Source organism: Lygodium microphyllum, chromosome 23 (genome assembly GCF_053477565.2).
Source record: "Lygodium microphyllum isolate KBCC chromosome 23, Lygodium_microphyllum_v1.1.10, whole genome shotgun sequence".
Lineage (NCBI taxonomy): Eukaryota > Viridiplantae > Streptophyta > Polypodiopsida > Schizaeales > Lygodiaceae > Lygodium > Lygodium microphyllum.
The window spans coordinates 31,898,782-31,924,291 of record NC_141157.1 but is presented as its reverse complement, the minus strand read 5'-3'; the positions used below and the strand labels follow the sequence as shown (position 1 = coordinate 31,924,291).

The following is a 25,510-nucleotide window of genomic DNA, read 5'->3' as shown; positions in this document are numbered from 1 at the left end:
CAAGAGAAGAAGAGAAGGTGCAAGTGCTACGGAAGCTCTGCTGAAATCAAGTTCCAAGAGGAGAGGAGAAGGTACAAGTGCTGCGGAAGCTCTGCTAAAATCAAGCGCCAAGAGGACAGCCCTACACATATTGTGTAGGAGACTCAAGAAGGATCAAAAGCTGCCAACTTCCAAGTTGTGCAAGTGTTAGCCGGTTATATACCGTGCAAGGAACCGTGATCTCATTTCCAAGATCTACAAGTAAGAACTGGCTTATGTGTAACAGAGGAGCTTGCTCCTTGTCAATAATATAACTCCACGGGGGGGGACTGGCCCATCGTCCAATCCCTAGTGTGTTGCTAATTTCTCTACCTCTCTCTCTCTACATCTTTCTTTTCTCTCATCTATTCTTCCTCTGTGCCAACATAATATTCGCCATATATATATATAGGTATATAAGAAAGTCAAGTGTGTATCTCAAATTTTATAACATACACTCTTTGGCATAGTGTCTAGCTTCCTTGCAAAAAACAAGTATTAGAAAAGAAGCTAACATTGACTATTAAGTCCATGCCATTTAGGTTAATGAGCTCAAGAAATTTTGGTATTTTGTTCTTTTGATCCCATAGAATGAAAGCACGCTTCTCAGCCTTGATAGCACCACTCGCCACTGCCACTGAAAGAACATACAAGGTCTTGCCAAGAGCCTCCACAAGTACTGCCACCTCTCCATCGAGCCATGCAGGAAGCCCGGGGAAGCTAACCCACACAAGACATTCAATCTCTGTAGCACTTCTTCACGGTTGAAGTTGGCTTGCCATGGCATATTGTAGACTTTATACCCAACTGAAGAGCCATGTACAACCAAGGGAAAACCCACAAACATGCTTATCTGGCATGCTCCTCTTCCATGGGGTTTACCCATGAAGAAGGGCATATTCAACATACCTCTATTTTATACGAGGCAAGGAGAAGGCCACAGGTACTTGTAGAATGTGCTTCGACCCATCAAGGGCAGCCTCCTTCTTGGCATTGAAGTCTTTGTTCAAGCTCAATTGTGTCCTCACCAAGAAAAGCAGCTACATCAATGTCATTAGACTTCTGTTGCTTCAAAGATCCCCCTACTTAGCCTATCCATCCAAGGGACGTTTAGTGCTCTTTCTTTCTTTGTGCTTCGATGATTCATAAGATCCAACCGAAGAGCACGAGGTATGTCTTGGGAGATGCACCTAATGTAGCATGCTTTGGAGCACTTAAAATTAAGAAGCAAAGGGAGCTAATTACCATGATTGACAAAGGCAATAGAAAGATCTTAAAGGATAGTACAGAGATTGCCAAAGATTTCACTAAACACCTTTCCTCAATTGTAGGCTTAGAGGTTGATGTGCCTCACAATTACGATGCCAAGCTAGCAGCATTCCTATAAGTGAGTAGGAACTTTGTCTCTCAGGGGGAGACTGATATGCTAGGTCGCCCTTTCTCTAAAGAAGAGCTGAAGTTTGTGGTTAACAAAATGGCCAGGGGGAAGTCACCAAGAATCGATGGCATTCTGGTGGAAGTGATTCAATTACTATGGAGTGTATGTGCCTCAGATCTCTGCAACTTGATGAACAAGATTAGAAAGGAGGGGAAGATCCCAGCATCCATGAACCGAGGCTTAATTAAGTTGGTCCCAAAATAATTTGACAGGGTCAAACTAGGTAGTTGGAGGCCGCTCACGATGTTGGAAGTAGGCTATAAGATATATGCCAAAGCATTGGCATACAGGATTAAGTTTATACGTGGTAGGATACTTCACCCACAACAACATGGATTTGTTCAGGGTCAACAAATCCATGATGCGATTCTAAACTTGATCCTATCAATCAATCATGCATTAAGCTTGGGGTCTGACTTTGTACTTATTAATATAGATTATGACAAAGCATATGATCTGATAGGATGGTGATTTATCCTAGAGATCCTTAAAGCTATGGGCTTCGAGAATATGTTCTTACAAATGGTGGGTGCCTTATTCACCGACGCCTCTACTATTGTACAGGTCAATGGAATTCTGTCTTTCCCTTTCAACATCAACAGGTTTGTCAGACAGGAATGCCCAATTGCTGCACTGTTCTTCACTCTCATTACAGACCCACTGCTAAGGAACCTAGAGCTAAAGGTCCAACAGGGCACAATCAATGTTGTTCCAATCCCTGGTGGCAAGCACTTTGTTGCACAATTTTTCGCTAACCATAATTCAAATATGGTGAAGGAAGAGCAGCAGCCAGTTGGTGCATTGCTACAGATATATGACAGGTTTTCATAACTGCCAGACTGAACTGGTGTATGTTGGCTACAATGAGCGCCCCCCCCCTCCCTTGGCTACTAAACCTCGACTTCAAGCTGATTAAGCATAGGCAAGTTTCCAAATATTTAGGCTACCCTCTAGGGGTAGGCCTAACCATGAAACAAAGGCCGCAGTGGATGGAATCAAAGGTCAAGGGCAAAGTTGAGGAATGGAAAGGAAGACAACTCTCCTTTCTTGGGAAGCTATTGGTGATTAAGACAATGTTGGTGCCCACAATCACCTTTTCAATCATGGTCCTCCATTTTGGCAAAGCTACATGGATGAGAATTGAGAGGCTTTTCTCTACAGCCTTGTGGGATAAGGAGACTAGTCAATGTGGTTGGAGAGCTATTGATCGGCCTTTGATCACAGCTAGAGAATCTGAAGGTGGGCTCGGCATTCCACACTTAGCTCTTAAAGCACGATCCCTTCTGTTCAGTCTCGCCAAGAGGATGGAAGGGAGTCAACCGTGGGTGCTCCTCATCAAGCACTAGCTGGCACTAAATGGAAGCAAGAGCCTTGGGCTCCCCAACCTTTCTTGGCACTCTGCTAGTGGGAAAGAAGGTAACCATCCCACAATCATAGGTTGCACAAGGTTTAGCACAAGGCTTGGCAAGAGGTGCTCAATACAGCCAATTGGATAGGGGCACAAGATTGAAGGGGTGACTCTTCTCTTAAGCAAGTAATCTAGACATTCAAGGAAGCATTTGATCCTCCACACAAACCTCTCCAAGAAAGGCCCCAGCTCTCCTGATGACTTGCCAATAGAGATATGAACAAATGGGAGGAACTATGGGTAGAATGGAATTCATGAGCATCATTGATGTGGCAGATAAGTTTTCCCTCTCCAGTGCTGAAAGAGGCTTTGTTGTAGGCATAAGGGGCAGGCTAGCCTACGTTTTTAAGGTGGCCTTAGAGAGTAACATTACCAAGTTTATTGTTAGCCCAACAGGTAAGGTACTGCGAAAATGCAAGAGTAGTAAAAAAGGATTTTGTTAAGAAGGATCCTTCCCACATACTCCGTGTTGTAGAGTACTGGAAGAAATGGCATCTGTGTGCTGAGAAAATGACTTGGGTCTGCTATGTCCTAAGAACAAGGCGGGCCACACCTTCAAAGAGATTGAATTTTCTCATCGGGAAGATTGTAATGAACAAGCTCCCCACTAGGGAGAGGTTGAGCAATTCCATAGATGTCTCACCCCTTTGTGGCCTATGCAAGTGTGAGAAAGAAATAGTAAGACATTTTTTTTCGGAATGCAGGAAGGTGGAGACTTTGGAGACAATTGCAAACTTAGATTACAAGAGCGGGCTTTGTTGAGTAAATTGATGCCAAGATGGTACTATTTGGTGACTAGGGCAACAAAGATGACCAAACGATGAAAATGTGAAATGTAGTTGGAGATGTGACTCTCCAAGAGATATCGAGAATTAGAAATGAGAAAGTTTTTGGTAGGAATAGAAATACTTTAGACCCCAATGACCTTCAGGCTAGACTCAAGGGAGAAGTTTTGATAGCACTTAAAGATTGTAGGACTACATATAAGGTTTTTAGAGTATTCTATAGAGCCTTGTCAAGGACTTATAACTATTGTCTTGAAATTGGCCTAATTATAGGCTTTGTGCGTACCTTTTTTTCCATGTTGATAATATCATTCTACAAGCGCATTATAAAAAAATGTTATTTTAGTATTACATTCTGCAATCAATGCACTTATAATTAGGAATGTTTCAAACCAATTAAATTTCCCTAGTTTAAGTTGGTTTTTGAAAACTCCAAAATCACAATCTACAACTCTAGGTTATTGACTCATGTATCCCATGATAGTTGGAAGCTCGACAAATGAGAAACTAGAATAGGAACTTATTTCAAAAGGGTCCTTGTCAGCAACAGTATGCAATATGTTTTTATAGGCAAATATGAATTTGTGCATCCCAAGATTCAAGGCGAGAGCATGAAAAAGGACAAGGTCAAGGATAGTGTTGTTTGTAACTTTTTTATTTTTGATTCCCATGTTATTAGAGTCACCCAAAATAAATTATAGAACCTCAAGTCACAATTTGAGATAATGACTTCCAATTGACAAAGATTATCTTAAGGAACATGGAGATAGCTTGGGAAATAGTTACCATTTTCTACAAGTGACAAAGTGACCTTGTTTACTATAATAGTCTATGATAGTCTAGTATACTAGGAAGCAAAAGGCAAACCAATGATAGGATTCACAAATATTTATTCCCAAGGGAGGCTAGAGACAAGAAGAGGGATAAGCAAAGCAAATATGTCATCGAAGAGAACAATTGTAGAATTTTGAAACTTCAGAAATTTTAGTTTGTCATGTGACTGAACATAATAGGAGCTTTAGTAAGACCTAAGACATTAAACCACATGAGATATAGGCTAACAGTCTTTGATTGCAAATTTGCTAAGAGCTCTATAATCAACACACGTATGGTATGTTGGTTCTTCTTTACTAGAAGGACAAGACCCATAAAAAGAGATACTACTAGACCTTATAAGCCCTTGATTCCTCTACTTGCTTTTGGATCTCGTTCTATCCTAATTGATTTGGTAGTAAGAAGGTTGAATACTAGGAATGATCTGTATTGCATGATTGGAGTCTACTACAATCGGTCAATCAACCTCAAAATATTGACTCAAAGATTATTGTTGGATTGGAGTTCATTCAAATTATTTTGCTTACATCTCACTAACTAGTACAAAAGAATATTTAGATCATCTCCTTGATACAAGCTCGGTTTGTATTTGATTAATCGATGGGCATAATTCTACCTCATGATTTTCTTCAAGATTAGATTGACCATTATAATTAATATGCATTAAGCACACATGCATGTGTGTGTGGTGATAGAAAGGGGGGGGGGGGGGGGGGGGGGTTATGATACTAACTTCAATCCTTAAAGGTGGACTTTAAATTAGACATATTAATGCATCAATGAGTGGGCTATGGATAAGCATTGCATTTCTTCTTCCTACATTTAGTTACTAGTAACATTAAAAGAAATTACTACTAACTTGAGTTCGAAATCTATACCGATCCAACTTATAAGATACATTAAGAATCCAAGTTGCCATGCATTTCTTGCACTTGTGATCCACTAGGCTAGCACTAGACCATTTTCAAGCATCTTCTATCAAAGCTAAGCATAAGCTACCCGACCTTCCCATCTCATAGATCCCACAATTTCCTACACTGTTTTATATACATACGACTTATGTCACTACGTTATCCCTACACGTTTGGTCAACACACATTCTCATGCATGCTAGATATGAAAGTCTTACACGTTTGGCGATCCTTGATTACATGTCTAGATCTTCTATAACTAATGTCCAGCAGGTCAGTTTTCATGTTTTAAGTTGAAGTAAATAAAAGATCATTGCTGACAAGAATGTACGATTGGGAGACTCGTGGCTATTCATTTCACTTGCAAACTTGGGATTGTACAATCACACGGTCTAAATCCAAGGCGTTCCAATAACCCTTTTACGCTGGAATTGCCATTAATTGTTATTCTTTATTCAAATACAAAACAAAACATTTAGGAAATTCACCTGTCTACATGTCTACAATAACTATCAAATGATGCAGAACTGAATAGTACAAAATATAACTCCATGGCATCGGCTGCACCATTGGTTGCTTCACAAATGTGTGCTTTGCAAGCCAACCTGAATCAAGTGAAAAAGTAAAGACAGATAGCACAACATGAATTCCCAATAAGCTATGGGCAACTAAACTTGCCCTCATGCATGTCTGTCATATCATTTTGGACACATCTGGCACCTGTTATCTTTGATGCCATACGTTCCACTAAGAGAAAGATTGCCCTAATGGCATGCATATATTCAAACATCATGTTCTTAAAAAAAGGTGAAACTTTACAAAAGGACGAACCCGGAGCCGTTAAGTGTAGCACAAATTACAAGCATGATGACCAAACCCAAGTGTTCTATCTGCAACATGCTGCACTGACAGGCTAACTTGGAAAGCCCAGTTTTACATGTTATTACTGCTTTTGAAAGTATTTGAAATGTATTTTCAGTATATTTGAAGTTTGAGAGCTGCTGTTGATAGTGCGCCAGGAGTAACAAGTTTCAAAGATATTTAGCTGGTCAAATTGGTACATATCAGTTTTATAAACAAGGCAGGACCTCTGATAAAGCAACTTAGAATCTAAAAGAAACCCAGAAGTCCATGGCAGTGACTAAAGCTTGCAATGTAGACCATTCGGAGCAGCATGACCACTCAAGTGCTCTGATGGAGAAAACTGATTATGTGCAGTTGCTTGAGTTGATTCATTCGGTCTCTTCCACATCAGCACATGTAAAATCACATTAATAAGAAACCATTTCTTATCTCCAAACAGTGCCATGATAACATAATGCATGTATATGTATACACAAAATTCAGACACCAATGAAGCCATCATGTTTTCTTTTGCTTCAAGTTTTCATGATCAAGCTTCTTTCCCAAAAAGCTCCAGACTACCCAAACCCTTAAAAACCATATAATCAAAGATGGCATAAATGTACCTGGCGTATGCAAAGTTCATAAATGAAGACCTTGCCATGCTGCATTTGCCAAAATCACCTTAGTAGTACTAATTCAGGTGCATCCAGGTATAGATGGCAGTTTCTGCCAATGTTTCTATGCAACAGGTATAAATAGATACATGCTATGATACAGCTGGATGATTCTGCAAAGATGGATGAAATGGCTATTATGAGCCACACCCCCCAAGAGATGGTCTGCATTACATGGCGTCAGATGAATGAAATGGCTATTACAAGCCACACACCCCAAGAGATGGTCTGCATTACATGGCATCACATTTGCCAGTTGCGAAGACTTTCGATCAAGCAACCATGCTCCTGTTACTGCCTCTATCGTACTAATATAGTTGCAAAAATAGTGTATTTTAGAAGAAATCTCACTCCTTGGCATACTTGTAAATAATATCATGGTTCAAAAGAGTGTTCAATGCTCACACAACCTTAGAAAATCTGAAAGAATAGACTCGTTGACCCATCCCCAAAAGACTTCAAACTACTAGATTTCACAACTGCTCGGCATAATGGGCAGGTTCTTTCTCTTTCAAACCTGTCACAAACATGAAAAATCTCTCTCTCTCTCTCTCTCTCTCTCTCTCTCTCTCTCTCTCTCTCTCTCTCACAAAAGGTACTTGATTAAACAACAGTCATTGTACAAGAGGCTGTCTGACCAGCATGCAAAGGCCATAGCACAGCTAAACAGAGAACCAGAAAAAACATGTGACTACCAGCAGACAAATAAGACTTCACAACAGCCAGCACCAATCAAAGAGAGCAAGAGAGATGCCACCTCCTTGTTTCTCTAAACTTACCTGTCAGCAGCCAAGACCACTGCGTGCCAACATATGCCAACAGTGTTTAGTCTACATACAACATGAACCCCCAACACAACAGCATGAACCCAACACTGGATCACTGCAAGCAGTCCAAAAGTGTAGGATGCAAGAAAAGGTTTTAAAAACACCTTTTTGGAAATGCATTGCTTTTTCAGGTTAGCACGGATTTTTTAAATTTAAAAATGTTTTGAAAAGATTACAAGCTAACTCTGCCAAAAAGGCAGAATGAACACATGGCTACAAGTGGGAATTTCCATGCATCAGGCATGCAACAAGCCTACACCATACGTGCACTAAGCCCAAGAACCTATTCCCACACACATTAAAAGTCTTGCAGCTCTTTATGTTCAACTGTTCCCAAAACCAATTGCAGGGTTGTCAAGTACGAAAGGTACGGTACGGTACGGTACGATAAAATACGGTACTAATTGGTACCTTATGATTTTATAAGGTTCGGTATGATATTAGTACGAAAAAAAAAAGTTGGTTATTTTGGATTATAGATAATAGAACACATGTTTAGAGCTAAAATAGCAATGTCACTTGAGTTAATAGGATGAATACATGAGGATAACAAGGAAAAACCTCATGCACAACATGCGCAATGCGCTACTAGAAGACAGATGGGAGTGTATATGTAATACATCAAAGAACAAAGCAAAGTTTAGGGTGGATGGACAAACAGACTCTTCATTCTTTTGTGTGTGTATGTGTGTGACGAGAGAGAGAGAGAGAGAGAGAGATCTTGGAAGTTGGGAGAGAGAGAGAGAGAGAGAGTGTGTGTGTGTGTGTGTGTGTGTGAGAGAGGCTTCAAATTATGATAATAAACATAAGGCTTAGGAGGTGGAAGATATTGTATGGTCTAGTCTTCAAAGGCCAAAAATAGCCTGTTTTTTGGTATGAAATGGTACGGATACGTACCGTACCGTACGGTATGAACCGTACCGAACAAACTAGTCCATACGTAGTACGAATGCAGCTATGACCAATTGTGTCCCAACTAATGTCAACCACAACCACATGGTCCACCATACCCAATGGTCACTACTACTTGCTGAGGACTTCAATGCCCATACAGCCAACCAACAAGCCCTATTGTTCTCCATGTCAAAGTACATATGTGAAAGCCTAGATGATGTAGCTTTGACTAGGACCACACAAGATACATCTGACATTACACCATATAGCAAACATCTCCTAGATCTAGGAGCACACCACTTTGCCATTTTTTATGGCATGACACAATGACCATCAACTGCAGGACCCACTATCCATTTGAGCATGGAGCAAGTACAATTGATTACTTGATGGGCTATGTGTGAGCATGCGCGCGCGTGTGTGTGACATACCTCTCATCTCAAGATTCATTGTCAAACCAAACCATTAGAGTGGACCAAATCATGCTCACATGGACCTATCCCTAACATGTACGTACCACCATGCTAGCAATACTACAGTTCCAAGAATTCATTCTTCACGACTCATTAGCCACTAGCCACGTATACATTGAGAATACATACAAAAGAATCTCGAACAACCGTCATTACCTCTGAAGGAGCTCACTTTACTACTTGGTGTGCCTTGCACACATCAAACAAACATAGTAGCATTTCATAAATGGGTTGTATCAAGCCCATTATGTACAATTATGTTCAAAATAGCCAGTATAATGAGTGTTGCATCACACAAGCACTACTTCACAAAGAGGAGATGGAACCAACATTCCTCTTTTTTTAAAGGGTGGTGAACCCTGAATGACAGTGATTACAGCAAGCTATTTAAGGAAGCACAAAATAAATGAAAACTTGAAAATTTCCACATGTTACCACTTTGGACTAAATTGACCCCAAGTAATTGAAACGAGCCGACACCTAGTTCGCCCCAAAAATGTTCATGTTCATGCCCCTCGTGGTATTCCTTTTCACATTATTCCAAAATCTTGTTGTACAACTAAGAGAGGCATCAAATACCTAAGAATTCAGTGTGCTCGGCCATGAACTCAAGATATATGTCCAAGAGTTCCCAAATACCTCTCATGACCAAGCACAATGTCTTACAAAATTTGGAATCTCTACAACCCCAAATGACTAGCAGCAATTATCAATTGATTCGCCCCCTTGATTCCACAACCAAGGGAGTCCATACTGAATATTCTCCTATTGCATGCAAATCATCCCTCTTGTAGACTTCCAGAATCTCACCAACTCTGTTGTCCACTAATTTAATTTATATCCACAACATTCATCAAACACTGAGGCATGCAAGCATGTATCCCAATGAAACCATGCAAACCCTAACTCTTGCTACTATCACACTTAGGTAAGCAATTTCCAATCAACAACACTTCAGATTCAAATTGAGGCTGGAATCTTCAATTTCATCGCCAAATTCAAAACATCTATCTCATATAGATGAGGGAGAATGAGCAGAGAAGAAAATTCTGATTTCCAACCTTGAATTCGCCGTTCAGCCATTGCTAACAGCATTAAATGCGCTAAATGCTATTGCTACCAGCCATTGATGTCCAAGAAGCGGTCATCTACAGCTGAATGTCCTAAAATCAGGTTGCCTTGCAAATCTCTCTCTCTCTCTCTCTCATAACAAGAAACAAGTAATTATATTAACCCAATGACAAATACAAGAGTCTGAGCAGAGTGCCAAAAGAATTTGTTGTATCCCAAGACAAGATCTTGATCTTCCGCACATCAGCCCTAGTGAGGAGGAGATCAGTCTTCACCCTAGGAGCAAGAAAAGTGGAGGTTGTGGACTCACATGCCTACTTAGGGGTCACATTCACTGCATCGGCCAGGAGATTCACCATGGCACAAGCAACCAGAGACCGACTCACACAAGGATACGCAATATTAGCCATGACAAAGAGACAAAGCCACCATGCACACTTCTAGGAGCCCCACACATAAAGGTGGCTATTCAACAAATCGGTCACACCAGCCATGATGTATGGTGTACCTATTTTGGACCCTGGCCTAGATACATACCTATAGACACAAATTGAGAGACTGTAGATCATCATGCTCTCATGGATGACCTGCAGTATAATCCTAACTCCCCCTTCATGCATCTCTCCCACACTAAGAAAAACTTAGTCATGTGACACGACCTTTATCAACTATACATACAGCACACATGGATTTCACCCCACCCCAACGGCCTCTTCCACCGATGATGTCATACTATAAGGATCACTTTATGAGGACTACAAGGGATGGCTTCATTGTGAGACCGGGATACATAGATGTCTACATGCCACATGAGATGCGAGTAGCCATTGGCCAGCTTGAAGTATCCTCTCATCAGCTTGAGATTGAGATTGGGAGGACAGCCCACATACCTAAAGCCAAGTGGATTGTCCTATAGCACAGTTCGAGCTAGATACCCTATGCTATTTGGAGAGAACACCTCCGTCAAACTAGTCATGGAGTTCCTAGACCAATGCCGCCTAGGCCAATTCTTAGTCGAGATTTAAAGACTCCACCCATCATTATTATAGGCAAGCCCCATATACACAAAGGGGGATGTCAGTCATAGCTTACCAATTTCTTCTAGATGGTGACTCCACATATAGCAGACATACGGAGAGGGGTGACAATCCTGAGAGCTGACAAGATCAGAGCAAGCTACAACATGCTACACAAATACCACACAAATATGCTACACCAAAGAGAGATGAGGGAGATCTGCCAATGACCTGAGCAACACATGACAAAGCTGAGGGATCGGTCCAAATACTACCCCCGTACTATTTCATCATGGATGTATGGCATACTCTATCCACCAATCTTGACTGGGTGGAACTAGATATCACTTAGCCACACAACTTTACCCTCTTGTTATATCCCTACATGGACACTATTTTGTCTTGTACATCACTTTAGGTTCTTTTCACAGTATATCACTCCATCTTTTAGCACATCACACTTGGATGTCTAGTGACCATCAACATTGTACATGGTTTTTTCTCATAGGTCGAATTTGGCTTCAAAGACGTTAATCTTTTTTTTCGTGAAGATAATTGAATAGGTCAACAAAGAAAAAAACACAGATACAACTGAAAGTCTACCACAACTCTAACACAGAAATGTCACTCAGAAAGGACAATTGGAGTGGAGCGAACAATATCCAACCAAGGAGCAGCAATGTCAGGAATAATCAGATTAGCTGCAACCATAGAGGAGATCTGCCATAACATTAAACCACAAACACAAGCCACATGACCATGGATACCCGATACAGAATCAAAAATGAAGGCATTCTGAGTACGCCAAATATGCCACATGGCTGTCCATCTAAGGAAATGGAAAAGGCATGAATAATCTAATTGCAAAGAAGACGAAGAAGTCATCTTTCCCATAATCCACGAACAAACTGATATCCAATGCTGAGTTATCGCGAACCACACGTGAGAAACAAAACTCCAAATTTGTCTAGCAACAGGGCAAGAGACAAAGAGATGAAGCACTGTTTCATCGCATACAGTACAAAATACACAACGACCAACAGAGAACTTGCAGACATGTAGCACGTCGCCAATTGGAAGACCCCCAATAAGTAGCCTCCACATGAACACTTTAGACTTCCAAAGCTAGATGAACCTTTCCTACCACTTCTTTTTGCTATCCTGAACATGCCATAATTTATTAGCCTTTCCCATGACCCATCTCTTGGCATCCATCATTTGATGATAAATCTAGTTAGCTGACCTTTATTCAAAATGATCAGGAATCACAAACTTCCAATCATGCCAGGGAGACAATGGCTGTAAAATTGGTAAAGGGGAAAACCTCAAAAGCCTGTCCGGTATAGACGACCAAATGTCATGATAACCTCGAGGTACCCGGAAGTGCTAATGGATACACCGAAAAGAATAAAGACGGGCCTGTCCAAGCATGACACCATCAAGGACTATCTGCAACCCCAAACGAGTCATTGGATTAAAATTATCTCTATGCAAATCTTTATCAGGCCAATCCAACAACCTGGAAGTAGCCAGCACTTACACCTTGCATCGAATTCTCCTCCTCGCGAGAATTAGGAGGGCACCAAACTAAAAAACGTAACATCGCCTGCCAAGAGGCGATCAAATGAGAAAGGAGAAAAGACTGAGGTCTTGTGGAATTAAGCACATGCCACCAAGAAGCATGAATAATTGTGCTTCCATAAGAGATTCCAATGTTTTCTATGAAAAATTTTGCAATGTCTGACCAAGGATGACTCTCTATACATAATGCTTGCAAAAGTGCTAGCCTCAAGGCTGTCATATACAAGTTAACATCCAACAAGGCTACTCCCCCCATCCTTTCAAGAGTAGTAATATGCTGCCACGAAATCCACACTTGGCCCAAGCGATTCCCTTTCTTTTTCTACAACATGAATCGGATAGGTTAAACCAATTCCAGAAGGGACTTCTCGGTCCAAGGAAGAAAAGGCAAGAAAAACGAAATCATACTGATCATGATGCATTGAGCAACCTTAAGTCTGACATGAAGAGGCCAGCCTTGAGAATTCCAGTACATGAACCGATCATGAATACGGAATGACATCCAATCCAGCAATGTACAGGGAGCTACATCCACACTAATAGGATAGCCCAGGTGTCTAATTATGTTTCCCTTAGAAATCACAATTCCATGCTAGCCCAAGGCCTGCAAATCATTCTCCGTGCAAGAAAGCAGTGTAGATTTCTGAGCGTCAATATGAAGCCCTGATGCAATAGTAAAAATATTCCATGCAACCATTACTTGATTGACATTCGAGCGATCAGTTTTAAGAAACATGAAGGAATCATCTGCCAAAGATTACCCCAAAAGTTGGGCCCCACTAGGAAGAGTCAGGACCAACAATCTCACCTTGATTGGCCAACTTGTCCAACAATGAAAGCATCAGGTGAGTGACTAAAGCAAATAGCAAAGAGCTGAGAGGGCAGCCTTGTCGAAGAGACCAAGATAAGGCAATTTCTTCTGTGATCCCTCCATTAAGTGCGATGCGAGCTACAGTACCCTAACTAATGGTATCCACAAGAGAAATAATACGAGGCCCAAATCCCATGGTGGTCATCAGCCGCCGCCAAAAAGACCAACTAGCATGATCAAATGCCTTTTCAATATTAAGTTGAAGCATAACAACCTGGGGGAGGAACACAGAGTGAACTCAGCAAACACTGAGAATAGAAGGGAAGAGAGAAGAAACTCTCATGAATGGAATGATGAAGACTTGAATCATGGAGTGAATGTGATACAAGGGAACAAGGGTGCCGTAGCACAAGGAAAATGATGAAGACAACCACGAATCACGAACCGCAATGTCCTCCTGAAGGGGTGTGAGGGTAGTAGAGAGGCTGGAGAGAAAAGATGATAGACTGAATGAATCAGCCGTGAAGAATGAATGAGAGAGTGGCCTATAAATAGGCATAGTCAGTCTAGGATGGCGCTTCTTTTTGGGGCTGCAAACCCTAAACGAAAAACACAGAAACGCAAAAACGCAAACTGCAAGTGAAGGGTGAAGGGTGAAGGGTTTCTCAACAACCCCTCTCAGGCCCAAAAAGGAGAACAAGAGAAGAGTGAGATGGAGATACAATGCTACATGTTAAAGAATGCTCATGCAACAGGTGCCACTTGGACAGTGTCCCTCGTGGGAAAATTGTTCACTTGTCCAAGCGCCCTAGTACAAAGATGATGAAAACATGCAATGCATAGAAGGAATGTCGGACTTTGTGTGGTGCCAAGAACCATAAGGATATGCTCGTACTCAATCTCAGGAGGTGGCTCCATACTGACCAAGTGACCAAGGCAAGAAGAGAAGAGGAGAAAGAAGATGTAGAGAATCCCTAAGATCCAAGATTTCCACCTGAAAGGTAACTTGCAATAAAGAACAATAGATAGAGTGAACTGAAGAACCCTAAATTCAACCTCGAGAGAGAAGCTACTAGCTCCGTGCATCCATGCTGGAAGGAATACAAAGGCCTCGTCACCAAGTCGCGGCTGAATCTCCAAGGTTCCGATCTAGGTGGTACCTAAAGATCCTGGGTATCAATAGAAGAGATGACTGGTCGAAGACAACCACCCCAAGAAAGTAGAGGATGGGTGAAAACTTCATGTAGAGTAGGTTTCTCCTCTAAGGTGGAAGGCGGATCACGGACTCCGAAATGTCTGATGACAAAGGAAGTGCCGCCGGTCGTGCCGAAGAAGGTATCTAGGGTGCCAAAAAACTCCCAGAGGTGGCCTCTCGAACCTGAGTAGTCGAGGGTGGGGAAGGATGGGCCTCAGAATGAGTAAGAGATGGGCAACAATCGTTGTCTCTCAGTGGAGCGGACTGGATAGCCGAAGAAGAGGAAGGAGGCAAGCAACTACTCTCTCTCGAAGGAGCAAACTGACGAGGAGACGGTACCAAACAATCGCTATCTCTCGATGGAGCGAACTGCAAATCCGTAGGTCGTGGAAGCCGCTGTACTTGAAAATAAGTGGAAAAAGACTATCGTTGGCATTGCAACAATCTCCAAGAAGTCGTAGCGCCAATCAGTCCTCCATGTGCTCGAAAGGACTTAGTGCGCATCGGATGCGTCTTATTGCCTTGAGCATAGTACTTTGATAGCCGATGCAGAATGATCTCTATGGCCCAGAAAGGAGAGATGGCACAAGGAGTGCCTGGTGGAAGACGCATATACTTTGGGAGGGTGGGGAGCAAAGGTCGAAGTCGGCAAGCATCGGTGGTGTGTTCCATGATGCCACAGTAGGAGCACCCAGTAGTCCGGTCATCTGTTGGTAAAGAAGCCATTGGTACCAGTGTGCCTTGCTGAAGAAGGAAGAGGTGAGTCATGAACCATAAACTGCAATGTCCGCCTCAAGGGCTAGGAGGACAGTGGAAGGGCTGGAAGTAAGCTGCCAGTGCGAGGAGGATGCGACCAGCAGTAAGAGGTTGCAACTAGTAGAAAACACAGGTGAGGAGAGAGAAAGACTAAAAACGCAGGAAAAACCAGCAACAGCAGTCAATATGTTGAAATCGACTCTGAACAATGTGTGGTAGGCTAGAAACAGGCGCCAGACTGTTATAGACAGCAATGGCAAGCTTGGACCGCCATGTCCACCTCCAAGGTGTGGCCAACAAGCTGAAATACCTGAAATCTGCAAAAACGAGATTGTTTTCTGAATGGAGAGTGATCAGCAACAATCGCTCTGCTGTAAACAGCTGCAAACTGTGGGTGGAAGGCTGGAAACAAGCACCAGACTGTAGATAACAGCAAGGGACAGCTGAGGCTATGATGTCCTCCGTGAAAGGGGTGTTGACAACAAGCTGAAAACACCTCAAACCTACAAAAACGAAATTTTGATGCAACGGAAGAAGAAGAGAAGTGGATGCCAAGCCCGCCACCGGTCTGTGCCGTCATTGGAGTGGAGGATCCTTGCCGCTGTTTGAGCAAATCCAGCTTTGATACCATGTCAAAAGATGACGTACCAGCGAGACAGTAGGGTTTGCAGGGAGGAACACGGAGTGAACTTGGCAAACACTGAGAATAGAAGGAAAGAGAGAAGAAACTCTCATGAATGGAATGATGAAGACTTGAATCATGGAGTGAATGTGATAAAAGGGAACAAGGGTGCCGTAGCACAAGGAAGATGATGAAGACAACCACGAACCACGAACCGCAATGTCCTCTTGAAGGGGTGTGAGGGTAGTAGTAGAGGCTGGAGAGAGAAGGTGACGGACTGAATGAATCAGCCGTGAAGAATGAATGAGAGAGTGGCCTATAAATAGGCACAATCAGTCTAGGATGGTGCCCATTTTTGGGGCTGCAAACCCTAAACGCAAAACAAAAAACACAAAAATGCAAACTGCGGGTGAAGGGTGTAGGGTTTCTCAACAGGCTGAAGCTTTAGCATAGTCAATCCCCAATTGAACATTCAAAATATTGTGCATTATATTCCGGCCCTTAATGAAACCATACTGGTGTGGATGAATCAACAGCGGAAATACTATTTGCAATCTGTTGGCAATGATTTTAGAAAAGATTTTATAGAAAGAACCAATAACAGAAATGGGTCTCCAAAGTCCATTGTTCCAAGGAGGATGAAGAGGGAACCTTGGGCAATAACCGAATGACAGCAATCTTCCAGTCTGGAAGCATCTCACTAGAATTCCACACTTGTTGACACAAACGAGACAATGGGTCCTTATGTTGCTCCACATGGGCCGAAAATAGTTCATTAGGAAGCCCATCCCATCTAGGGCTTTTCCTTCGAGGCAAATGAGACAGCACCACTTCCACTTCCTCCTCCGAAATATTGGCCTCCATCAAATCAACCCATTCTAGCTTAACCTGATTACCAACCAAATTGCAAATATACTTGCGAGCAGAAAGAACCGCATCTAAAAGAATCTCATGTGGGCCCAACAATGATTTATAAAAGTCAACACATATCTAGCTGATGGAAGCTGATTCAGTCACCGTAACACCTTGCTCATCCATCAAACACACAATATTTTCACGAGCATATTTCTGATGCAATCGAGCAAAAAATTTATGGGATTGACAGTTATTGTCGTGTAAAGCTTCTGCTCTAGCTAGCAATTTGGATTTAGCATATTCCTCTACCTATAAAGATTGAATTTTGCCTTTCAACCATTCAATATGCATGTGACCAAGTCATCATTGGAGCCCCCCAACTGAGACAAAGACAACGAGTGGGTCAACAATGATTGCACATGCTACAATTCAGCACGTAAAGAGGAAGCATGTTGAATACCATACTGTCGGGATAATGATTGGGCATTATCCCTAAAAACAACCCATGCTTGCATCCCTTCAGAGATGACCCTGGAACTAAAAGAAGCAATCAGTTGCTGAATATATTCCAAAAACTGATTTTGCAGCAAAAAGGATTGATTGAAATGAAGAGGCAAACGGGCAAGGAGGGCCTTAAAGGCATGGACAAGTCTGTGATTTAGCTCCAAGACTCAAGGATAGTGGTCCGATAAAACATGTTGTCTCTCCACCCACATATCAATAACTTCAAGAAGAAAAGAATCACTTTGGCAAATGTAGATCCGATCTAGTGCCCAAGTATTTGGATGTTGAAGAGAGAGAGAAGTATATCCGATCTGAGAAGGATGCATCCAGGATCCTGTTTCAAGGATATTGCTGCCAGAGCATCCCAAGCTTGTCGCTCAAGACCATCCATAACCGAGATCTATGAAGTCACCTAATCCATAGATACACATGCATTAAAGTCAGCCATAACAAATCCTGGACGAGCCATGGCAAGGCAGTGCAAATCATCCTAGAGTTGACGACGTTCTCGAGTAATAGAAGGAGCATACACCCCCACTAGCCACAAAATCTCTCCCTCATATAGGATTTCCAGAATCATAAATCTACCGCGATGGTTCTGAGAAACCAAAGATGGTTGCACGGATGATTTGACAGCCAACATAACTCCAGATTTTTATGGAAATTGTCCACTTAAAAAAACGGAATAATCCTTGTATACATAGATAGATCCTGCCAAAGCATGTTGTTTATGCTCCACGGCACAAAAAACATCCCAATTTCCAGTTAACACAACTTTCCACAAACGATGCTACTTACTGCCTGAAAAAACACCTTTCACATTCCATAAAGCAATTTTCATGATAAAACAGAGAAAGAAAACTATAAACCATCCATTTCCCTTTCCCTTTCCCTTTCATATCAACAGCTTTAGCTGCCTGAAATTTCTCCATTCCACTTCGGATCACATCTATCACATCTACTCTTTGCAAACTAGCAATCGAATCACAGGAAGGAAACTACTATTGCGAAAAGCGGTAAACATCACGAGGAGGCACAAGCCTCCCTCACGCATCAAAGCGAAAAGCAGAATCAAAAGCCCTTTTATCCTCTGCAGCGACTGTAGGAGAACGTGAGGGTTGAGGCTTCATGTAGAAACCCCTACCTCTACGTTGAAAAGTCTGAGTGATAGGCAACGGAGGTGGGTAGGCAGCAGACAAACGAGGCTCCGGTCTAGCATTGCATCTAACCACAGTAACCCAAGAATTATCCTGTAGAGGCAAATTTCAACCAATCGAAAGTGATGCACGCTCTATACCAGTTTGAGAAACACTCTTCTTTCCATCATCATGTCCATGTTGGAACAGCTGCTCATGATCAACTTCTGGCCGCTAAACCACTTGCTAGGGATGATACTTAAGCATATCCGTGTCAGGAACCATTGAACTTTGCAAAACATCAGGGCTTCTATCACATTCAAAAATGAAATGGCCCAATTGGCCACATCTAAAATAGTGACCAGCAAATGTACCCCATTTCAGCTCGTAAACCAATATTTGCAATCCCAAAACCTCAAACCGGACTTTAGCGAGGTTTCCCCATATCCCAAAGCATGCAAGCCCTGTTCCTGTTGCGGGAGGCCAACTGAGGCTCCACCAACACCTCACTAAGAGTTCTCAATACCAAAGGTAGAAGTCTCCAAAGATGTGCAGGAAAATCAACTATCTCAACCCAAATTGGACATGCTTGCTTAAGTACCTCCTTAAATTCCGCCATAGGTCTCCAAGGGACCATATGTACTAACTGACCATCCATAAACAAAGGGATACGTTGCATAATAAAAGCACGCACTTCCGGGGAGTGAAAAAGAACTTCAAAGAAACCCTTCAAACCATCATAAATCTCTTCAACAAGAGGGGCCTACACTTGTGCTGAAGCATCATCTTGACCCATCTCAGCATTGACAAGCATAGACTGCAACCAGTCACAAATTCTAGTAATCAAAGGAGTCCCTCCCGTAAAGTAGAAGATGGTTGCTCTCTCATGGAAAGCAACAATCTGCTGTAAAACCAGATCTATACCCATAACCGCTACCACATGTTCCCCTTCCGATAAAGAACTCGCTTTACCCTCATTGGCTTGAGCATAATCCGACATTCGATTATTAGCAATGACCAGCATAAACTAAAGAGGTCCATCAGGCTGAGAACATGAAGCATGAACATTTGATTGAGGCAAATTCTCGGCACACAAGACCAGTTCATCAACCAACATTTTACAACATTCACCCATCTCATCCCCAGCCATCAATTGTCCAAAGTCTTCTTCTAATGAATGACCATCTGATTCGACCAAATCTTTATCATCCCCATTCCCCATATGCTGGTCAAGAAAGGCCATATCAATACCATTTGACTCCTGCAGTTTCTCCATAACCAAGCTTAATGTTTATTATAATCTCTATTTTCAAACCCTGATAAACTGTCACAGATCTGAACAAGATCGGTCTCCGTATACAAGCTCTGTGTGTGCACTGTACCAATTATGAGGTCAGCCTGAGAATGACTTACACTTTTGCAACTAATCCCCAAAGCCCTTTCAATGTGCTCCAGTCAGAAAATCTCTGCGCAGGACGGTCAAGTCGCAGAGTAGAAACATTGGCAGTCTAATCGCAGGGCAGATCAATAGCTGGGTGCAGAACAAGGCGGCACAGAACCAAATCAACGCAGATGGGCAGTGAGCAGGAGCAGGGCGCAATCAGAGCTGCTCGTGTCTCTCTCTCTCTCTCTCTCTCTCTCTCTCTCTCTCTCTCTCTCTCAGAGCAAGGCAACGCAGGAAGATAGGTCGCACGCCAGTAGGCACAGCAGGTCGACAGGGTATACACAAATAGGGGCCATGTAGGCAAGGTGAGATGTGGAGGGCAAGGCTCAATGTTGAGAGCAGGGCAAAATGGACCCTGCGCAAATCTCAAGCAGTGCACAGTGCAGGTGAACACATCACCAGGTTAGGGGGGGGAGCCAAATCCGCCATCGCTTCTCCCATTCATTGCTGCTAGCCTCTCTCCATTGAGATTCTTCAATCTCCTTCCCTCTCCAAGTGTCTCTTGCTGTCAAAAATGACCAAAAGACGTTAATCTCTCTCTCTCTCTCTCATAATGAGTAGTATTATATCAATTCACATGAGGAATACGAAAGTCACGGCAAAGAAACAAAAGAAATTGCCATATGCCAAGACACCAAGTCCTCCCTAGGAACAAGGCCAACATATTGAATGAGATCTAATTGCCAATGTAGAAGACCCTTGAGCCTAGCAGTATGTCCCTGGACACCAAAGGCTGAGTCAAAAATGAATGCATTCCGTGTGATCCTATTCCGCTAACAATCCCAAAATCTAAGAAAGCAAAACAATATCTTCATATGTGGCTGCGCCAAAGTGGGATATTTTGCATTAGCAAAGACCCAGTTAGAGGAGCACAACGACCGCCCAACCACAACTCTCCAAATATCAAACAAGAGGGTTCAAATTTTTCTAACTAAAGGGCAAAAAATAAATTTGTGATGAGAAAATTCCACACTGATAATGCAAAAGAAGCAATTGATGTTCAAGATTCAAAACTTTGAAAGAGCCAAAGCAAGGGGAACTCCGCCAATCAACACTCTCCAAAGAAAGACCTTACATTTGAACAATGTCTTGTTTAGCCAACCTTGCATCTCAATCATTTTCCAACAAGCCTTAGATTTATGCAGGCCCCAAACAGCATAGGCTTTAGTGACCAGCCAACGATGATCTTTGATCATGAGATAAGACATTTTGATTAGCCAAAGCCTTTTCAAGATTGAGCCAGTCTGCAAATCCCAATCTTGCCAAGGACAATCAAAATCAAGGGCAGGAAAGGGCTGCCTATGCTGCAATACCATCAAATTTGACCCCATAAGTCACAATATCCACGAGGGATCTGAAAAAAACTCCTACCTGTGCGAAAAGACGTCAACGTACTGCAACTCGCTAGAGTGGCATCAGCAACAGAAGACAAGCCAGATGTGTCGTGCAATTAAATTTCAGTCCTCATGTTTCCCATCCAAAGAGATAGCTTTTGACACGACCGACAATTTCATCTGAAAGAGTTTACAACCAAGCAATCCTCTACTAGATGCCACTGCACCTTTTGCAAAACTAGCTTCCATGAGCATACCAAATGAGTCACCAAAAAAGAGGAAGATGTCAAGAAATGAGCATCAATGTTAAGGATGTGCCACTACAAGCCCTGAATGTTGGTAGTACCATGCACAAGTCCTCGGTCCTCCACGAAAAAAAATGAATAATAAAGACCCAAGGTGATGATCAGTGCACATAGCACGAAAAAGTGACCAACGAACAGCCACCATACAAGTCTCCACATCCAAAATAGCCCCATAGCTCCAAGAAATCTAAGAAATACCTGCATGCAAGGAGTCATTTTTCCATAACATAAAACAGATGTGCCTAGTAAGATCATTCAAGGTAGTGGTAGTCCAAGGCAGAAGAGGCAAAAAATAAGCAAGAATGGGTAGCATGATAGTCTATGCCACTTTGAGACAAACATGGAATGGCTAAGCTTGAGATTTCATAAACAAACTTAGCCTCCAATTTATGTGAAATCCATTTCAGCGAGTGCTTTGGCAGAACATCAACACCCAAATTGATACCCTAGATGCCTGGTCACCTTGCCAAACTGCAAATCCAATTCACTGCAGCTGATAAGGGAGGATTTGCAACATTGATATGGAGGCCAAAACCGTGCCCAAAAAAGTTCCAAACATCCAATGCTTTGCAGAGATTATCCCTTTCTGCAATCAGGATCCTAAAAGTGTCATCAGCCAATACCCAGCCAACCAAATGTTGACCTAAAGAAAGGGATAAACCAACCAACTATCCAATGACCACCAAATGGGATAGCATGGTGAGGACTAGATGGGTCTACAAGGTAAAAAACAAAGGACTCAAAGGGCTGACTGTGCGCAAGGGCAAAGGGCTCAGTGACACTGCCATTTAGCATTACCCACAAAGAAGCATCAATGCTTTATATCAAATGAGACATACACAGGCCAAAACCCATGGTGTGCATAAGATCCGCAATAAAATATCAGTCCAAGTAGTCAAAGGCTCCCCTCTCTCTCTTTTTTTTTTGTAATAGGGGCTTCTCTCTCTTTTTCTTTTTTTTCGTGACCCCTCTCTCTCTCTCTCTCTCTCTCTCTCTCTCTCTCTCATCTGTGCATGCTGCATGCCTACATCTGAAAATGCATAGAAGCAAGACACTATACACAATAGTCAAACAGTGGTAATACAGCTGTAACCAATCCTCTGGAAAATCTCCAAGACCAAAAAAGCCTTCAAAAACCATAAGTGAGAGCCTAAAGTATAATAAGCAAAGGAAAATCAGCCTGGTAAAATTATACAAGTCACAGAGAGACTGCTGCAGGAACCATCTGAAAATGTGAACACTGAAGAAAGGGATCATTTTCTTTGCAAATAACTGACTGCCAACAGTAATGTGAATACTGCCCAATATCTCCTCAAATATATAGTCTTCCACAGATGCCCATGCAAACACGAATGCAATAATCCTTCCACCTTGCAAACCCAGTCCCCAACTCCACACAAAGACTTATGCACATAATTGAAGATTATACCATTCAGTCACGCAGTCTTCACAAAAAATATGCTTGCACCGGAGTGAAATAGGTGCATGCATCTTTTCCTGACAAATAGCACACAGGTCACCAGCTGCTAGAACCTGAAAAAGGACAGATCGTCAAAATCAACCTCAACAATCCAAGTGGATGAACTAACAAAAGAAGAATCTGAAATCCTCAATTGACTAAGATAAACACTGAAAACTGAATTCTTTTTTAATCACAAGACATATTAAACATTGTTTTTTTACAAACTGTGTTGGAAAACCAGTAAAAAGACTACTCTTTTCAAATCTCACTACCAATTCCCAACTGGATGGGCACAATGAAAGAAATCAGTTGAGCACATAAAACACTAACCTCTTCAAGTGTTGCAGCAGATCCATATTGTGCTTCCCTTCGAAATAGCAACTTGATTGCTGCAAAACACCTTTGAACCTGCAAGGATTCACAACACTTAAGAAATAAAAAAGAAAGATGGAACAAAGTACTCATAGACCATTAATCTGAACTGATCAATGTTAGATGGCAAACCTTTTCTATGGTTGCTGTGAGCTTGAAGGTGAGGTAAAGTCCTGTCATGAGGGATGAGAACAAACTCCCATAATCGTTGTTTAGGAAGAAACGATACCATACAGGTGCAGGGAGGAGTGCTCTATAAAGTAGCAAAATATATTCAACCACCGTCAATAAACGACCCTGGGACACATTATGGCAAAGTAAGTTTTTCGATCAAACAAGAGAACGAAAACGACACCAGAGTGTATGCCACCAGTGTCAATGAAGTACCCTCAGACACATTACAGCAGGGTAAGTTTTTCAAAATGAGAAAAGAAAAGGGGACACCATAGAATGTAGCCACAAACAAATGGCTTATACATGAGCTAGCACTTGTTGTGGTGGCATTGAGTAAAAATAGCATACAGTTTTTAAATTAAAGAATGACCTGACAAATTTCGCAATCAGAGGAAGCATTTTAAGCATAATGCAAAAATTACTTGTTGGCGGTAAGGCCGTCCTTGACTGTTTTTGAAGCGTATCAATATAAAGCATTTAGTAACCATGGCCATCTGTCGAACCATAGTGTCTGTCACAACATACAATGCATGAAACCAACAATGAAACATCTGAGGAGAGCTCAACAATCTAAAGGAAAATGCTCAAACAACATGACAATGTGAAAGTGTCTTATCAACCAAGCATTGTATGCTCCAAAAGAAGAGTACAGCTGCTGAGTCAAATAGTCTAACAGGAAGCAAAAGATTGTGTGCACAGATGTAGGCATGAAAATGGATTTTAAGAATATAGGATTAGACTTGAACACACCATTTACTATAATTATGAAGATTGCTTGCCAAAACTTTGGAATATACTTTGGTGGTACCAAAATCAGCGGCCTCAAAATGTCTGCCCCTTTGTATAAACAGTAGACCACTAGAATGTGTGTCAGTAATACGCCACTTAGAGCCAGTAGCACAGTTCTTTTCCTGTCCCCCTGTGGATGGAATGAAGAACAATGATAGCAGTAAGTTTAAATACTGAGAACCAAAATAGATCCAACCATATTCAGAAAATATGGTTCATTTTGAGGCTAACTTGCAGCAACCTTGAAGGCTAAAAGCTAGAAATCACCTTTAATGCTGTCTGCTTCCGTAGTAAATCATTTGCCTTGACTATTACTGCTGATATCCAAAACGTAACAAAAAAGCCTGTGCAATGTTTTAGAAAACAACTTTCAATTTTGCTTTAGGATTCAAAAAGTAACAGATCCAGCTGTGATAGCATAAACAACCATAGCAAGCACCACTTGCAACAACTTTCTTTCAGAATTTCTTAAGTAGCATCTTCTTTAAAAAAGCTTCATAAACAGCCAAATGAGCTTATAATTCTATGACATTTAAACAAGTTCGTGATTAGGTGCATGTGCATCATTGTCAAACACGGATCCTGAGCCACACCCATTATGCACTTACATAAAACAAAGGGTAGTGGCAAAAGGCTCTGTACAACCCCAAAGGACCTACTTCATCAAGACCATTCATCTACACAGCAACTTGCCTGCACATGCACACTACAAAACTCTCTACGAGATTTTGGGGGGCTGTTCAATGCTCAGAAAGCTGGCAAAGATCAATTGGGGAAATTTTGAAAATAGGTTTTCTTGTCTTGGGTTAAGATATGTACACTCAAACTTTCTGGTACCAATTTGTACAAAAGTCAGGACATACTAAATCAGAGGGTATTCTGCAAAACCAACTTTTTGACACTGGAGTAGTCACTTTGGTTGCACAGAGAAACTCTCAAATTTTGAGACACAGGTATCAAGCTCTTTTTGATTTT

At 41.9% G+C, this 25,510-nt stretch overlaps 2 protein-coding genes across 5 annotated transcripts in view; one reads left to right on the top strand and one right to left on the bottom strand.

The window, feature by feature from the left end:
• The first annotated feature begins 1,951 nt into the window (after positions 1-1,951).
• On the top strand, positions 1,952-2,287 carry LOC148016027 (uncharacterized). Its single transcript, XM_087663859.1, has one exon. The coding sequence runs from the start codon at positions 1,952-1,954 to the stop codon at positions 2,285-2,287; it is 336 nt and encodes a 111-aa protein (XP_087519985.1).
• A 3,916-nt stretch (positions 2,288-6,203) lies between these two features.
• The window catches only part of LOC148016026 (uncharacterized), a 29,318-nt gene continuing 10,011 nt past the window's right edge, over positions 6,204-25,510 (bottom strand). Inside the window, exons 3-10 of one of the 4 annotated variants that reach the window (XR_015688175.1) lie at positions 24,803-24,879; positions 24,497-24,665; positions 24,169-24,257; positions 23,705-23,869; positions 23,531-23,608; positions 23,168-23,271; positions 6,864-7,431; positions 6,204-6,637 (exon numbers count right to left, since the gene is read on the bottom strand). Coding sequence is in view for 2 of the 4 variants with exons in the window: in XM_087664739.1 (XP_087520865.1) it covers positions 7,326-7,431; positions 23,168-23,271; positions 23,531-23,608; positions 23,705-23,869; positions 24,169-24,257; positions 24,497-24,665; positions 24,803-24,879 (788 nt within the window). In the remaining 2 variants the exon portion in view is untranslated. Of the gene's footprint in view, positions 6,638-6,839; positions 7,432-20,498; positions 20,605-23,167; positions 23,272-23,530; positions 23,609-23,704; positions 23,870-24,168; positions 24,258-24,496; positions 24,666-24,802; positions 24,880-25,510 lie in introns of those variants that run through there. The other 3 variants (XR_015688176.1, XM_087664739.1, XM_087664738.1) reach the window with 3 other exon arrangements.